Below are 18,450 nucleotides of genomic sequence, written 5' to 3'. Positions count from 1 at the left end.
CATTAACTGGTCAACAGCTATTATACAGTATACATACAAATATAAATATATGTTTAATCTGCTTTTACTTGTACTTTTTGATATATAAGTCTTTCTTGCCAAACAATACTTATGATACTATAGTACATTTAATATCAGATAGTTAAAGACTTTTACTCAAGTACTATTTGTATGGAGGACTTTTACCAGAGTGATATTTGAACACAAGATCTTTACTTTTACTCAAGTATGACTTTTAAATACTTTTAACAACACTGTCAATTTCAAGATGGAACACCAGGTAATGTAAATTTCCAAAATAGGTAGAAGGATGCAGCTACTAATACTGTTTTGTATTTAGAGTTTGTAAAAACAAAAATAGCCTAGTTTCAGAAAATGTACACTTAAATATATTTTACAGCACGACTAGACTCATCGAAAAGTATCAGTCAAACACATAATAATTACATTAGCACTGAAACTGAAGATATAAGAAGTGATTAATGGTAAAAAAAAAAATGTTTTAAAAAGTCTTAAATACAACATTGGGCACTACAAAAACAGACAATTTGAAAACAAACTGTGTCTAACATCCAGATGAACTTAACTTTGATAGATTTTCTGTTGATGGTTTCTATTCAGTCATCTTATCAGAATCACCAGTTTCAAGATGGATTATCTCATAACACTCACCAGCATCAAATTATCTAATTGTATTATTATTATTATACATTAGGTTTGGTGCAGGGTTGGGAGTTACAGAAAATGAGGTACAACCTGCACTGCACTTTGACACTTTGGCACTCACACAAGTCTCCACTAAGAGGTTTACATTAAATAGTAGATTTAGAAAAAGGGAACATAATAATCTATCAACATAATCTATATTCCATATAAATATTATCTGTTGTCAGTGTAAAGTGGGACTAGTTGCAGCGCATTAATCTACTGATGGATTTTCTACACTAGATGACACATTATATTGTAGAAAGTTAGTCTATTTAGGTCTCAAAGAACAAATAAGAGGAAAGGAGTTATTTCATTCTTTCTCTTCTTTTACTGTTGTCTTCCTCAACCCTTTGTTTCACACAGCGTGCAAACTTTGATGTGTGATGCAGCTGTGCCACCTAGTGGAATAAAACACTTGTGCATCTTTGGACCAGACTCAGGTTTGTTGCCAAGTAGGTTTTCATTTGCCTTGCATAACAATAAACACGGTATGAATAAAGATGAAAGAAAGTAATGCAATTCAAGATGCATAAATAGAAAATAGAAATTGACTGTAAAATTTGAAAAATTATATAAAAACATTAAAAAAAACAGCTGTGTGAATTACAGAAAAATATATTTAGACAGACATGGTTGTGCACCAATTTCTACATGTTAAAGGAATCCATTTAGTTTTTAGGTTGTAGTAGTTTAAAGCTTCTATTATGTTTGTGATGAAAAATTCAAAACATATCACACAGAACTGAAGATTCATTCTGTCCCTGCGTCCAGCAGGAGAGGCCCTCTGGCAGACTCTCTATACTAAGTGTGGGATTCTTTGAATGATTGACGAGAAGACCCAGAGTTTGGTCGGGGCCCTAGGACAGGCCAAAGATCATTGATATTTACTGTTGCGGGGCCACAAACTGAGCTGCTGTCAGGATGTGTCTGCACTAACTCAGCACGCAGAAATTGGCATGTTGTGTCAACACGGGTGACCCCAACATCATGAACTGCAATATAATGTTGAGCTGAAAGACGAATCAGTGCTGCTCTTACACTGTGTAAAACAGAACTGAACGTCATATGCCAACATTTATGCATGGCTGTTGTATTGGAATGCATAGAAGATAGAAATTACAACCTGTATTTTGCGTTAAGATTTTTTGGTCTTGATTTGAATTTGAAATTGCTCAAAAAAAAGCATTTTGTTACAGCTTTTGTGAAACAAACTCAGCCCCTGCTTTTACTTGGACCTTTGGATGAAAGGGAGACTAAGTAAGTGACTAGCTCCCTGAGCACATGCATCATCAAGATCAACATGCTGTGAGCTGAGACTTTTAATAGAGTAAGTCTGGTGAGGGATCACAGAAAACCACAGAAACATGGGGGGAAAGGGCCGAGTGTTTCCATGGTGACGGTAAGTGATGTGGCTGATGATGGGTAACTTTAGACGAGAGACGAGGGAAGGTGGCAGTTGCGGGTGGTGGAATATTTGTGTTCATATGCCATCTTGTGAGTGTGTGTGTTACAATCAGACTATTCTAGGAAAACACACCAGTCAAACTGCTCACCAACAAACCTTTAACAGTCAATGACGTACGTCAGTTTTCCTTTTATTCTCTAGTAAATGGAGGAATTTACTAGCGTGTGCCCTCAGCGTCATCCACACTCACGAGCATCGGTTTCAACACTGATTACAGACCATTCTGCTGCGTCAGCTGCTTGATCTGTGGGCTGCGTTCAAATTTCCCACCAACCTTGGCCCTGTTCTTGCACCGCAGCCTCGTAGAACACAACTTGAGAGTCAAAGACACGCGCTGACATCACCACATCTGGCTCTCATTTTCCAGGGTTCCCTCTGGAGCAGATAAGAACATCTGAGTGTGAGAGCAAAGGACTAAAGGCAGTCTTACACTTGACAATCACACAATGTAATAAAAACAATAATAATACTAGTAAAAGCTGATAAAATAAGATAAAACTAATGATAAAAATAGAATACATAGATACATATCATAAGATTAGACAATAAAAAGCACTGAATATATATTATATATATTATATTATAATATGATAATATATCATGATATGATATGATATGATATGTATAAAATTCTGCTTTAAAATGTCTAAAACCACTAGACCTTTGCAGTATATTTTGTTGAGTTATGTACTATGTGTTATTAATTTGAATGTTTCCAACAATGTTCAATCTCAGAGAGATCCACAAGTTTACTCAAGATAACAGTGCATTTAACTTGGAAGCCTTTGTCTATAACTTCCAGGATGGAGTGAGGAAGTGAGTCCGTGAATATGATGTAAAATGAATAAAACTGAAACATTACCTCATCCATGAACGTGCCTGAGTCACTTCAGATAGATTTTCTCTTCTAAAGGTGGTTGTATAATGATGTTAACCAACAGCGAAGCTAGCAAGCAAGGACAAGCTGAGGTTGTGTACCTGTGTGTTTGCATTCAGGTCAATCAATGCAACATTTCAACTCCATCTGCAGTCAGCATTCAACATTACAGTACAGAAACACCCGGCGATGGTGGTCACCTCCGCAGATCGCTGCTGCAGTTGGGGTGGTAAACGGGAGTGAAGATAAATCTACTTTTAAACCCTGAAAGTTTAAAAAGTCCAGAAGGTCTGCCTCCAGATCAGCTGGGCAGCAGCTGTGCCCCCCCCTGCTCCACCCTGCACTCCCAACACAACACTTGATATGATGGGGGAGTCGACTTGATCAGACAAGAAACTATTTTCAGTGCTACAAAACTTTTAAGGGTATAACTCACACACACACACAAGCACCTACATGCCACGGACACTTTATGAAACAGTGGACCAACTAGTAACACCAAACATACAAAGGAGGTTCATTGATTGAGGAGTGACAACACGTTCTTTTGTATACATCAACCTCCTCCAAGTGTGTACCATGTTGCTTGTCCGGACCTCCCTAAGGTCTGCTCCATAAACCAAACTGTCTGCCCCTCCACACACACACACACAGACACACACACACACGCATATGCATACAACACTAAATCATGGCCTCTCAAAGCAAAGTTTATGAATGCTTTATCATCCTGACGCCATGGTCTAATTTAAGAGCTGTTTTGTATGGGAAAGCGGACGAGGAGCTGCTCTTTTAAACAGAGATTTGTGGTCTCTTTATTTCCACATGACCCTGCCTTTTGTTTATTCTTGTCATATTTCACCGAAGCAAGGCACAGATGAGGAAGTCAAAAGCTTCTGTTTATTTAGTTTGAAAGTCGAGTCAAATGGAGACAAAATGGGGAGAGAGCGAGAGGCGGCTTGTTTTGCAGTCCTTAGTGTTTGTGTTTACAGAGCTAAGAGTGTGATTCAAAATTGCACACAGCAAACAGATGCACACACACATTCACACACTGAGGCTCAAGGGGAAGATATTTCAGGGTTGTTGTGAGGGCGCATAGCTGAGCAATGACCTCACCTGGAAGCCTGATGAGAAGACACCCAGATTTCCAGAGAATTTGCAAAACTCCCTCTTTCTCTCCCTCTCAGGCAAAGGGTTTGTTTGCATATGCATGTGTGCACTCTGTCTGTTCTTTCTCTTTCTCTTTCCAACCTTTTGTTTCCAGCTTTGTCACATATCTCTGTTGTTTCCTTCCCCGATCATGCCTGTCAGACACCTCTATTGTCTTTCAAGGCTAATCCAAATAAAACCAGCCTCTGGTATGTTTGTGCGTTCCGCTGACAGATTAATGTGTGTTCACCACTGGCGTATCACTTCTGACTAGCTCACACTCACGCTCAGCTGTATCATCTGCAGTGGTGAGCCTCTCCCACATCACCTCATTATCTACCTCTAGGACAGCAATAACATGACTCCTCCACTGAGCTCAGCAGTATCACCACAGGAGGAGGGTAGACGGAGAGGCCCAAGTGTCTTCGGTCTGTTGAAGTAAAAAAACACGTCTTCTCTCACTGAAACAACAGGTAATAAAGCAATTTGACTTAGAGCATGAAACCTGGTGTTTTCAACAAGTCCTTGAACTATCTCCAGCCATGTTTGTGGTGACCATAACAGGTATTTTAAGCCAAAACATGATGTTTTCCAAACCCTAACCAACTGGTTTTTGTGGCTTGACATAACCAGAGCATAAACCCAGCGTTATGACAAGAGAAAATTTGGAAATTGAACAGTATAAACAAATGCAAAGTATGAACCTACCCGTGGTTTTGCAGACACATACTTTGCCAACATTTCTTCTGATGATTGTGTTTAATGAAACGCACCCTTACCTTGATTAAAATTACATATTTTTCTGGGTTTGACATAATGTGATGTAATGTAATGAGCATTTAAACATTCATCTTGAATCTCACCTAAATCACCAAATGGTCAAGGAGGCCATTCATGGTGCATGTTTCTATCGCTATTGCTAATCTATCTGAACGTAACTTTGCACACAGAGATCTTCGACTTTTGGTTACAATCTATATTTTTAACTTCTATAACTGACTAATCATTCCTTGCTGTTGGCTTACAAACGCTACATCGCCTGATGGTTACTATGGGATAACAAAAGCAGTACCATGCACAGCACAGTTTGACAGGTTTGAAATACAGCTCTGACACAAACGGCACTTACTGTACAGGTAAAAATGTTGGACACATTCCAGCAGCTCACACTGTTAAACAGTAAATTCACGAGACAACGGGACAATTTCGTTGGAAAGGCTATATTTATGACAACTCGAACAGAAGATTACAACCATTGCAACTGTTCATACACACGCATGTATGTCGGCACATGCTCAGTAAGGATGAAGGTATAGGTCCTGGCCTCTCAAAGCGTGCAGAGAGGAGCAGTGGAAACCATATTATTAGTGAAGTGCAGGGTGTCAGGAGGACAAAGATCAGGTTGTGACCCCTGAACCCAAACGCATCTCTGGTCCATCAGGTCTGAGCACTCATAAACCTGCCACACAAGCCTCGATACGTCCCAGGAGAACAGGATTTGGACTAATCCATGCATACAAGGAAGTGGTTTGTTTGGTAGCAGAAGTTTATTTTGTCAATTCAGAGTGAGATTATCTTTTGTGTGTTGCGCAACACCACAGATCAGTAGATAGTGGACACATGAGCCAGGACTTGTTAAAATCAATGTGTTATCAGAGATTAGAGATAAAGTGCTCTGAGCGACTAGAAGAGGATGTTGCGTGTCACTGGACCACTCAACACTCTGTCACCCACACGTCGTTAGTTTAGACTATGTCAGGAAGGCAGGAAGCTGAATAAAAAGCCTGTGACAATTACAGAAGGAGTTTCGGTAAATGAGGAGAAAACCCCCCACTTGCACACACACAAACACACATGTCCAAATCCCCACTGGACACACAATCATTCCCACATTTAGACCCCATCTCCAACAACAGCTGCCACCGCACCCCAGCAGAGGAAATGCCAAAGTCGTCTGAAGTGGAGCATAACAGCTCTGCAGCTCACATCCACAGTCAAGGGCTGAGAGGCTGGAAGGGCAGGAGAGCCTCTAATAGCAGGAAGTCTTAAGAATAATAGCGGCATGGGGATGTCATGCCCCTTGTCCCTTTGGCATGTTAGCTTTGGCCAAAGCAGTTGAGTCTGTCTGTGCTGCATGCGTACTCATACAAGAAACGCAACATTTTTCACACAACGCACAGTAAGGGTTTACCACATGTGGGCTTTCTGGGGAGAAGTGTTTACTTTTCCAAACAAGAAATGAGACAGCCAGGCTTTACATTGACATGCATCATGCCAGATGGCATCTTTACTTTCAGTCTTTTTCAAGTTCATTTTATTTTGCGTTACTATTAGAATAGGTTTACATGCGTCAATGTTCACAGCTTCACTGTATCCCGCCTCTGTCTGAAATGCTCTGTTCTAGCTCCTGTCTCTTTAAGGCCCCTCCTCCCAAATACCAAGTCTCCTCTGATTGGTCAGCACGCACATGCCTGAGCCAGTACCACTAACAACAACAGAGCAGCTGTTCGAAATTATTTTTTGGGGAGAGTACTGACGAGGCGTTTCAGGAGCAGTGTTCTCTGTGGGAAAGAGGAGCTTCTAGATCTTTTACATGCACAAGAACCTTAATAACACACTGAAGGAAATAGGTCACCTTTAAAATATTTGCAGCATAGACCTATTTATTATTTCCTGACTATGGCATTATTGAAAAATAGTTGCATCCCTGACTGCTAAAAATGTACCCAAGGACATGGATTACAAAGTTAAAATGGAAACTCTTTTCTCTCTTCCTCGAAAGGAAGTGGTTACACTCGCGAGTGATTACGACGGGGGTGACTGTGTCAATCCAATATTCACCAGAGGATTAATCACTGTAAACTGGTTCCAGGTCAAATCTTAGCAGTTAAAAGCATGGCATGGCATTTTACACTAAATGTTAGCAGAGGTGATCTGAAATCAGATTTCATGAGGTCAAGTCCAGCCTGATTCTGACACATCGGGAAGTAGAAACCTGTGACTTTTACCCTCTACATCTGTCCTGGATTATCTAAGAATGGCTGCTAAGTAAATTACAGAGCTCAGGAACGTTCCCATAATCCAAGATCTTAAACCCTCATGCCACTGACCCACAGTCAAACACCAGTTCACCAGTGTGTATGTGTGCGTCTGGAGCGAGTTTGTCTGGAGTTCACAGCTTGTATGCATCAGCGCATGGCAGCGTTTGTGTGTGTGACTGTGTGGTCAGTTTGTGTGTGTCACTGCTGGGCAGCCATTGAACAGACCCCCAGCCGCTCTTAAACACTGAAACAGCCTCCCCTGCTCTTTTTTTTTTTAACGTGCTGCCTGCTTCAGACTCAGTTCCCATGAAATTGGCCCTTCTTTGGCTCGTTCAGATTGCCTGCACTGTAAATGGCTTCTCTGGAGTCTGCCAAGGGCCAGTGGGGGCCGATTCAAGGACAGAAAAGAGACAAAAGGAGACTGACAGATCCAAAGCTGCCGCTCTGCCCCTGTAGCCCCTCTGAACCACACCAACAATTCCTATTGTTGATTTACGCTCCAATGAAAGCCAATCCATCACAATTAATGAGAACAATAACAATAACTTATAAAATAAATATTTCATTGGATTGCTCCATGCTGTTTACCCTCAGCTATCACTGCCTTGCCAGGACTATTATGTAAATAGTGGTGGTGTGGTGCAATGGCTCCAGTGCTTTAACACAGCAACATGTCAGCTATATTAAATGTAAGATGAGTTAAAGGCAGGGAAGTTATAGGAGAGCAGGGAGGATGCAGGAGACATGATCTGTACGTGCTGCTGAGCGGTTGCGTTTCTTCCAAGTGACCCAGCTAGTGAGGTCATTATGCTTTCCACTCTCTCAACGGGAGGTGGGGCTTTTTGGTGAAAACTTATTCTACCCCGCTGCACAAAGACCAGTGTGCAGTCCCGCAGTCTCCTCCACGCTGTGAGTGCGCGGCGCCCGCACGGATCGCTCCAATTCGGACCTTAAGCCCAACACCGCATGAACCTGCACACCTTCGCTGCTGTTTGCTCGGCCGTGAACGACCCTCGGTGCTCCGCTGTGGCTTTTCTCCAGCAGATACTCCGACCCCGAACACCGTCGGGACCAGTGAAGAGAGAAGCTGCGGGAGTGGTCTGGAAACTTTTGCCATCATGAGCACGCGAACGGTCAACCTTGATACCTACAGCCTGTCGCTGCTCACGGCCAAGGAGGACATCCTCAACCCCCGCTCCTCCACCAACTGGTAACACACAGTGCTCTTGAGCAAAATTGCACCCGCCTGCAGCAGCAGCAGAATCTTGTTCCTCTCGTTGAACTGCATCATAACATTAACGATTGAATGTCAACTTTATAATTCTGCGGTATTATAATGAGAACCAGTAACTTTCGTGAAACTTTCATGCTCTTCGTGTTGTTTTACTGAGTGAGTCGTAGCCGTTTACGCGTAACCAGGTTGGCTGTTGCGTAATTCATTTCAATTAATCCAATGAGGGCTCCGGAGGTGGCCAGCACAGGGACAGCACGCAACCTGGACCCGCTATGACAAATGCATGCAGGCAGCTTTCCTACTAACACAGCCATGTATTGTTCCTCCCCTCCTCTCGGAGTGGTGATGTCCATTACGCACGCCAGGCGGTCGGTGTGGCTCTCCGGGCGCAGCACCTGGCTGGCGGCCCGCTGCCCTCACCCTGGCCTTGCGCTCCGTGACTGTGCTGTTCTCCCTGAAGAGCTGTGAGGCTTCATTCTTTGTGCTGAGGATCATGTTTCTGCTGATGTGCTGATCTCTGACACGGGTTGTCTTTCAGGGAGAGGCTCTTTAATTTGACAGACAGCAGAGTGCGCATGCATGAGCAGTGGTGGAAAGTAACTAAGTACATTTACTCAAGTAGTAAAGGCTGTTTAAGTACAAACTTGAGTTAACCCAACTTTTTGTAAGTATATCCATTTTTCCTTTTTTTAAATTAGCATGCTAACTTCAGCCAGCCCCAACCCATCCTGTCTCCGAATACTTCTCTGAGCTCCCTAACTGCAGGGCTAACTGAGCTAATGGCAGCTAGAGTTATCAGCGGTTGGCAGTTACTCTGCTCATATGCTGCCTCCTGTTTGTTTGGAGTGACCTTCCACAGGTGGCCAGTTCTTACATATTGCACCTTCAAGAATGATATTTAAAGGATAACTACCGTTTTTTACAACCTGGACCTTATTTCTAGCAAACTATATGGTCATTTACTCACCTAGATAACTTTGGTGTCATTTGAAGTCGTTCGGACGAAATTAGATCCAGCGTAGTGCCGATATATCCATATAATGCGAGTGACGGGGCACCGACACACAGCCTCTATATAACGCATTATCTGCCACGAAACTAGTTCATTTCACCAATATTTTGTTATGATATGCTAGTGCTATTCCCCTCTGAGTCCAGGCTCGTCCATTATCAACATCCGGGGTCAAACTAGCAGTAGCAGCTACAGGTAAACAAGCCGGCTGTCGCGGGTGCGCGCACAGCTCAGAGACGACATCTTCCAGGTCAGAGGTAGTAGATCAACCTACAGACCCCGGATGTTGACAACAGACGAGCCCGGACTCAGAGGGGAATAGCGCTAGCATATCGTAGCAAAATATTGGTGAAATGAGCTAGTTTCGTGGCAGATAATGCGTTATATAGATGCTGTGTGTCGATGCCCCGTTACTCGCATTATATGGATATATCGGCGCTACACTGGATCTAATTTCGTCCAAACGACGCCGAATGACACCAAAGTTATCTGGGTGAGTAAATGACCATATATTTTGCTGGAAATAAGGTCCAGGTTGTAAAAAACGGTAGTTATCCTTTAATGCAGGAGTTTTACATATAACAGAGGATTTTACACTTTTACTTAAGGAAAACCTGTTCCACCATTGTTTATGAGTACAGTCTTCACAACTAACCAATAATAATAGTGTTGAGTAATAACTAAGATGTGTACAATAAACACATGGTCTTTAAACATGAAGACAGAATCAGTATTCAGACCACAGTTCACGTGTCTCACCAGAAGAACAAACTCTTTGTTTTACATTTTTATTTTCCAACACATAAAAAGTTGATTTATTCGTTCTGCTCTGGCACGTGACACTACATCAAGCTGTAACCTGACCACCTGAAACTTGGCTCACTATGTCCTTTTGTCATAGGGTTTGGCTGGTGTGTCACTATGGTGACCTATCCATCTTTCCCAAACAATAACAGTCTCCAACTCTGTCAGCCTGTCTCACCTCCTGTCTCCAGTTTCTTCTTCTTTTATGTTACAGACATGTTGTCACTGGCTGTACTCGGCTAGTACAGGCAGAATTAGATACTACACACATGTTTTCACGTGGAAGGAGAAAACTGATTCTGTCCATGTTTCATCTTCCCCTGCCACCCGCTGGGTTTCACTGCCCGGTTCTTCCTGGCTTTTCATGACGCCATGCAGACTTGAGGATATTAGATTCAGAACACGATGAGTTAATATCAACAAGCTAAAATCTGACATCTTCATGAAAGAGGTGGAAATAAGTTCCCCATCCAGGCAGAACATGCTCTGTTTCCATTCTTTCCTTCAGTCGGAAAATCTTTTAAAACTTTCCATGTTTAGTATCACTATGGAGGCTTTGTCCCATGGCAACACCTCCATATTGTTACTTTTCTGATCCAGCAGTTTCTTATTGCAGAGCATTTCTGTGAAGTTTCAGATCTGGACTGTGTCTCTGCCAACTCATGCCAGTCTCGTGTGCAGTTGAATCTATCGACAACAAGCATGGGTTTGCTTGTGCCTACAATAGAACAAAAAGAAAAAGAAAGAGAGAGAGAGAATCCCCCAGCATTCAGCGGGCCCACTTTACAAGGCTAAATACCTCCCGTGTGACTGAATGAGGAGGCGGGAGGGGGACACGATGATGTCATGATTCCCACTGTCAAAACCACAGAAACAGACACGCACCTCGTGTGTGAAGGGATTTTATGTGGGTTTGCATGTGAATGTGTTTGTCTCTGGATGTGCATATGCATCCTGCAGAGACTATTAAAGTGAGTCTTGGGCGTTGAGAAGTATGCACAGAGAGGGGCAGGAGACTGGTTTTGTTGAACAATCCCGCCCCCACTGTGTGGCCTTGAGGTCCCTGTGTGTATTATCTAATGACCTTGTGTCCTGAATGGGAAACAGACCCTTTGTGGGTGAGACTCTGAAGAAAAGAGGAGCAATTTCAATGCATCCTCCATTCAGATCTCTCCGCTCAACATACAGCCTTGGAGGTCTCTCCCTGGTCTCCCAAAACAACTGAGGACTGCAAAGTGTCTCAATCCTAGACTGGAAACCTACACTGTCTGCATGTGTTTTGTGTTTGTGCGTGCTTTGAGAGACAGAAAGAAAGAGAAACAGTGAGAATGCATGTTCCCAAGGATGGTGCCTAATTCTCTGAACAGGAAATACTTCTAATTCTTAGCAGCAGAGATCCTGATTTATGTCCAGTTTACGCCAAAGTAAATGATTCAGATTGGTACTTTCGGTAATGTCACATGACTTAATGTGGTCGTGCACATGGAAATGTTTGTAAGCACCTATGTTGACATCTTCAGTATGAGTGTTTGCTTTTTATTCTAGCACAAAGTAAAAAAAAAAAAAAGTTGTCTTGTTTTTTTCCAATTCAAAACAATACCTCAGTCAGCGGTTTGTTCTGCCCAATTTACACATTTTCAACTCAGCCAATGAGACAGTGCAAATAAGAGCAATTTTCCAAAGCAGCGTGCCTTAACAGAGGTGTCTTCCTGCCAAGTATCAAATAGAGTGCAGCACCAGCTTAGCCAAGCATGTAAAAGAGGGGGAGAAATCAGTTTAGAAAAATGTTTACAGCATTGTTTCAGCCCTGCAAATCATATCAGATGGGAATTCCTGCTGTGCTGTGGAGCAGTTTGACCTCTATTCATTAGAGTTGGGTGTGGGCTGTATCCAGACATCTTTGGGCCCTGGTGACCAGCGTTTCTCCTCGGCTCAATTTAAGCAGAGTTGGTACCATCCTGATCGTGTGCAAACACGTCCATGTGTACCGTGCTTTCAACTGGCTCAGGCACAAAACTTTTTACAAGGAATCTATATTCAGTAGAAAAAATAAAGGTACCCTCTGCAATATTAAACTGAATACAACAAAAGCTAATGTGTTGATTCAACCTTATGCTGCCACGTAGTTCGTTTTCATTTACAGTGCAGGTTTTTTCTGCTGTCGTGAAGATGAGTGTAAATATTTTATTGAGTGGCCTGTTGGTGAAATGTTCCATGTGAATTTAAGTTTCGCCTAAAAAGCATTAAGGCAGTGAATACTTGTATATTCGGGACTCTTATTGTGAAAGGTAAAAGCCCAAAGAGTCTGTAATGCACTAGTCTGACAGATGTATACTGTTGACTGCCACTGGGCGCCTATTTCAGTTCGCCTCTCTCTAACTTACTAACACTAATCTGGTTTCTTACAATCCAAACGTAAACAAGCTAGCAGCTCCTACCTTTTCTTTTGTTGGGATTTAGCCATTTCAATGGCAAATGCAAAACAAGGTCACCCTGACACTATTTTGCATGGGCACCCTGGCTGCATCCTGGATTCAGCCCCACCCAAGGCGATTGAGATTGGTCTAAAGAAACACTCACAAGCCAGGGCGTTTTTTTCCCGCTATACCAGAATGATAGTTGGTGCAGCCAGACCTTTCTCCATCACTGACACAGTGCTATGGAGACTAGAAATGCACTGCAGCTGACACGTGAGCATAATAACAAGTTGACAGCACTAGTTCAGACAACAGAGCCTCAGTGTTGTTATTTTATATTATCCTTTAAGTATAGGCGCAATTTATAACCTACATGACTAAAAAGTGATTTTAAATCAGGTAAACGTCAGCTTTGTGTTGGTACACTTCTAATTACTCGGCAACTGGAACCCTCACCTTGTCTCTTGGTTCTGACCGCCACAGTAACTCTGACCCTCTCCGTCACCGGTCCTGCACTACTTTCAGTCCCGACAAATTTACAGCATTATTACTTTTTTTTATCTTCCTGTAATAATCAGATGATGTCTGAACTGGTTCACCTGCCCTCATGAGTGACCTCTTGTCTGCTGAACGCATTACATTGATGGGATGTAAAGTCAACTGAGAAAAACTTTTGTTCAGAAATCGGCTGTGCTCAACCATATTCACCTGTTTGAAAGGACACAAAATATCAGAGTGTCGTGCGACACAAAAAGCAGACGAGAGGTAAATTGAAGCTCTATCCTTCCTCTTTGGCAGTTTCGGCAGCGCTTTCCCTGGTGCACTGTGCAGATTATGATCCGGCTCCATGCCCACTTTATCAACATAATGTCCGAATTGCAGTTACAAATGGCCGAAATCCACACATTGCAACGCTTGTTCGAAAAAAGTGTGTTCTGTTCTGTGAAGACACCTGTTAAAGTCTTGTCGAGAGCTGGAGGCGACAGGAAAAACTTGTGTGTCTGCTGGTGTTGTGCTTGTGTGAACTGTTTCACTGTGTTCTCTTGCAGTGATTATCTCAGTCGGCAGGCAGTGACACATCGAGTAAATACATGATTTCATTGACGTAACATAGTGACTCAGTTTCAACAGAATTCCAACCAATCTTGTCTTTATTCATCCTGGGTTGAAACTTTACTTCTAGACTTCGGTCAGATAATGAATTTAAATACTATATGAATGAACATGTGAAGTAGCCACATTTCCAGGAAGAAAACAAGCTGCTTAGAAAGTGACATTACAGACCATATTATTACATCATTAAATTGGTATTTACTTTAATATGATTGTTCCTAGATTGCGGGTAGAGACTTACACAATGCACAAATCCTCTTTTATGGTGTTTTATTATTACTGGCCTGGGTTTTACTTTACCAGGGAGAGGCAAATAGTTCCTCATTGATTTGAAAGTGTAAGAATTTCCCAAGAAGTAAAGAAGAAATTACTGTTCAGTGTTAAGTTCTTCATTTGAGACTTGTTAGTGTTACTGCAAAATGATCTGGTATAGTTGTGGAATTACAGACAGAGATTCATCTCTGATAACACTTACAGTATGTTGTTCTCTTGCAGCAGTAGGAAAAACCCTCCACTAGTGTTTGTGATGCAACATGTCATTAAACCTACTGAATTCATTAATTACTCGGATTTATTTTTTTACCTTGGTTGGTCTTTTGTTTGATTCTGACAGTCTGTGGGAGACTTAATCAATCTTACTCATTTCCATGAAGAACGCAGCACGCTATCCAAACCTCTCCAGGCCTCATGTCTCTTGAGAAGGGACTCTCCTGTTGATGATAAATGGAGGAGCCTTTATTTCAGCATAGGCCCGAGGTGTTTGTGTCGCTGCTACTTGCCAGAATTTCCACAGGCTCATGCATGATTAACTGAGACCTAAAAAGTTCCTGGGTCTAAAGTTACGCGCTGCATGGAATACACCTGTGGCTGCGGGGAGAGGATGGGACGCAGCTATTGTGTGTGGATGCATATGCTTAAGTGCTCCTGCTTGTGTATAGGTGTGCAGTACTACCTGACTGCTGACTGCACCAAGTCAGTTATCTTATTTGCAAAGATAAACAACCATTATCTTCTGAACTTCCTAGCACAGGTTCTGCTTTTTCACTTCTCGTCAACTGTCAAATGGCATTTTAAAGCTCACTGTGGACACATGAGCTGTTGTGTAGCTCTCTTCTGGTCAGCTGACTGTGGAATGACACAGGAGGAAAACAAGCAGTCTGGTTGGTTTCCTCTGGCTGCTCAGGATAAGGCTTCAAAGACCTCACACAGTGTTGTTGTTATCAGGCTGAATGATAACAGGACACGTTTCATCGATTCTTTATATAAATAGCCTGATATTGTAAATCAAAGGGCAGTGACACTGGACCATTGCCCAGATCACTCTCTCTCTCTCTCTCTCTGTCAACCTGATCTGTTTATCTCTTTGTTTGCTTCCTGTACAGTCTTTCTGAAATGGATCTCCATTTGTTTCCTAAGAAGCATGCATCTTATTGCTTATCCCACGTTTGTTGCATTGAAAGCCTTGCAGCACTAGTTTTTTTATTTAATTTGTTAACTAAAATGCACGAGCCCTAAAATCAAATATCCTGGCTGGCTTTTGTACCGTGCAGACTCCGTAAGGGGTAACAGGGAAAATGCTAAGGATTCAGGATTAGGGGTAATTTTACTCTGAGGTCATCACATCAAAGTTGCAAGAGCTAGCAAGACAGGAACTTGGCACGAGAAGAGGGGATTTCATTCTGAGCTGGACACTGGGGCACTTGAGCACTAACTTGGGCTGAGCGGAGTGGTACTTGGACGATTCAAGTGCTTCTGGTGTGACATTAGCGCAAAAGATTAAGCACGAAAGTGTCCCATTAGGACATATCCTGGTTCGAGAAAGGTTTATAAAAGCTACCGCGCGCCACTAACATTGTTCCCATTTCAAAAGATACCAAGTTTATACCTGACAACAGAACTATCGGTTGTGCCTCCTGCAGAAAAAGTCCTCTCAGCTTAGCGAGCTGCTTGTTTGAGCATGTCTGTGTGTGGCATGTTGGAAGATGATGACAATGATGGCTGTAATGGCTGTTATATGCATCTCTGTTTTAGAATGATTCTAACAGTAATCACTAAACAACTGCTTACTACTCCCTTAAACATTGTTTAGGTTCATCTGGGGTCTAAGATGAAGCTGCAGAGTAATAGTAGGTCTCAGGCATGATTAGACATGACTGCAGAGGGTTATACTGTATGTGTGTGTTGTGTGCGTGTTTGGGTACCTCAGCGTGCAAACTGTTGGGTGCAAGACCGCAAGTTGACACCATGTTGAGGTGTGACTTGTAATTGCCCCATAGAAGATGCAAAAGGCTGGTAATTAATGTTTCATGACTTGGTTGCTCTGCTTATTCTTCTCGGTGTCCATTTTCTATCGGAAACAAAATAACTTCAAGATTAGTAACACAAAAGAGCTGCATCCTTTCGATAAAGCACCGTGTCCAGCAGCTGCGGCACCTCTGTTTTTTTTGTGACAAAAGTTTTATTTATAACCCTCAAAGTATTTTGTCAGTCGTCCTCACACCCGACCTTTCTGTCAAGCCCTCCTTTTGTTCGTTCAAGTGCCTCGGCAGCGTTGACCTTAATCCAGATGCCCTCTGCACATTGTTTCCACTGGAAATCTGTCCTTTTTATGCCTACAGCAGTGAACACAACAAATACGTTATTGTTTCCCGTTGCAGTTCAAGATCAAGGCTGAGACACACCAGATGAATCTTTTCAAGCAAATGTGATGAAAAATAGGAGCAGGACTGAGGTGAACTGTTTGTTTAATTTAATTAATGGGCCTCGAGTTTAGCAGAGAGAGTGTGATTTTCAAGGGTGTGTCGGATAGCTGTCTAAAAACATCTGTATTTTAGTGTTTTCTCAAGCATTGGCAGGAGGATGAATACGGTGTGTGTGTGTGTGTGTGTGTGTGTGTGTGTGTGTGTGTGTGTGTGTGTGTGTGTGTGTGTGTGTGTGTGTGCGTGCGTGTCTTTCCTAAGCCCAGCTGAGGCACTTTAAGGGGATGTCTGAGCAACAATCCGATATCACAGATATAAATTTTTCTTCTATTATGCGTTCAGAAATGCAGAGTTTGCCAAAGATATAATCTGTGAATCCAAGACTTTGGCACTCAGGTATATTGAAACTCATACTAGTATTGCTGATACAGCAGAACGTGACATGCCTATCCTAATGTTGTTGCCAGCATGATCTTATATTGCTGTACTGGTGTTGTTTCAAAGCATCATGATTTATTTTATTCAGGACTATCATTGCAACTGGCTGATCACATTTTTGTTTTGATGTTTTGGGAAGAAGACCAGCCCTAACCCTAACCACTAGCATGTGGTTAAAGTTGTGAAAGGGTCTATTTCAACACAAACCATGATCTTTCCTAAATCTAACCAAGAAGTTTTGTTGCCTAAATCTAACCAAACTGCGACAGAAAACTGTAAATAAAGACAAAAAAGAGAGAAAATAATAAGTCAACTAAGTCTCCAAGTATGATTCAATAATATGTTATGTTTTTAGAAAAACAGTGACCCAGAATGCAAACATTTGGAGGAAAGTCCAGGTGAAAACAAGTCGAACAAAGAACAATCCAAATGGGTAATCCAAGAAAAATAAAGAAAACCCATTCATTGACTGAAACCTGCTCTTTCTGCAAACTCTGTTGCCTTTTGGTCAGTTTCAGTGATCCTTGGAGCCTTGGAGCACAATTATGACGCTGTGGCAACAACACCAACATGATGATATCAGATAAACTGCTTGCTTTTCAAAGTACTGAAGCAGGACATAGTGAGGCAAATGATTCTCTTGTGTTGCTTCCACATCCTCCAGAGTAGCTCCCACACAGCTGTTTAAATGCTCAAGAGTCATATCAAAGAAGGGTTAATCGCATTAAATCACTCAAAGATCCTTGTTGTCAGAAACAAATCAAATACTTGACATCTCTATATTCTCTATTTCTTAAAAACAACAACTTAGGATTAGTTCTGAAGTCCATGTCTTCTCTCTGGCATCTTTAGCTGCTGAATTAGCCAGAGCCTGAGTGAATGTTGTGAGAAGAGAGACCAAGTGCACGCTGAAACATCTCATCATGTTCTGTGTTGCCGTGGCTCGCTGTTTTTGTGAGCGTGCCAAGCACAACACAGGCAGCCACAAATCTTTTGACAGACGCTAACACACTTATTGTTTTCTTTCCTATTAATTACAGACCATCAGACACCGACACCGACACTTTCATGCATATTTTACAGAAGTGTGCAACGACGTATGCAAATACACAGACAGTCACCGGGCCAATTCAATGAGGACACCCCTCTCTGTCATTCCCACAGCTGTCCTGACGCTGTGAGGTAGCATCAGCTGTGTTTGCAGAGGTGCTCAAGCAATTGCTCCCTCTTCACCATGGTTACGAAGGAGCACCATGGCTGTAATCATGACGGTCTGAGGGTTGAACGTGCAGCAAAGTCAAAGTGGATGCAGGGCCTTGACTGGGAACTTCACTTTCTTTTCTGTTTGTTCACTTGCTGGTGGTGGGATTGGGGTGTGGGCGGTTGAGGAGAGTCGGGGGGCTCCGTAGTCCTGACAACCCTGGTGGGAAAGCTGGGTTGTTTGTTAAGGGAGGCTGAATGAAGCGGGGGAGATGAGTGGAGAGGGATGGGGG

General features: G+C 42.4%; 1 protein-coding gene across 1 annotated transcript in view; it reads left to right on the top strand.

Moving 5' to 3' along the window:
- The first annotated feature begins 8,053 nt into the window (after positions 1–8,053).
- The window catches only part of LOC311260988 (drebrin), a 33,806-nt gene continuing 23,409 nt past the window's right edge, over positions 8,054–18,450 (top strand). Inside the window, exon 1 of the mRNA XM_084359326.1 lies at positions 8,054–8,450. Coding sequence (XP_084215452.1) covers positions 8,359–8,450 — 92 coding nt within the window. The 5' untranslated portion in view covers positions 8,054–8,358. The remainder of the gene's footprint in view (positions 8,451–18,450) is intronic.

The sequence above is a fragment of the Pagrus pagrus genome (genome assembly GCF_965226575.1).
Source record: "Pagrus pagrus genome assembly, chromosome: 8".
Lineage (NCBI taxonomy): Eukaryota > Metazoa > Chordata > Actinopteri > Spariformes > Sparidae > Pagrus > Pagrus pagrus.
This window is presented reverse-complemented; position numbering and strand designations above follow the sequence as displayed.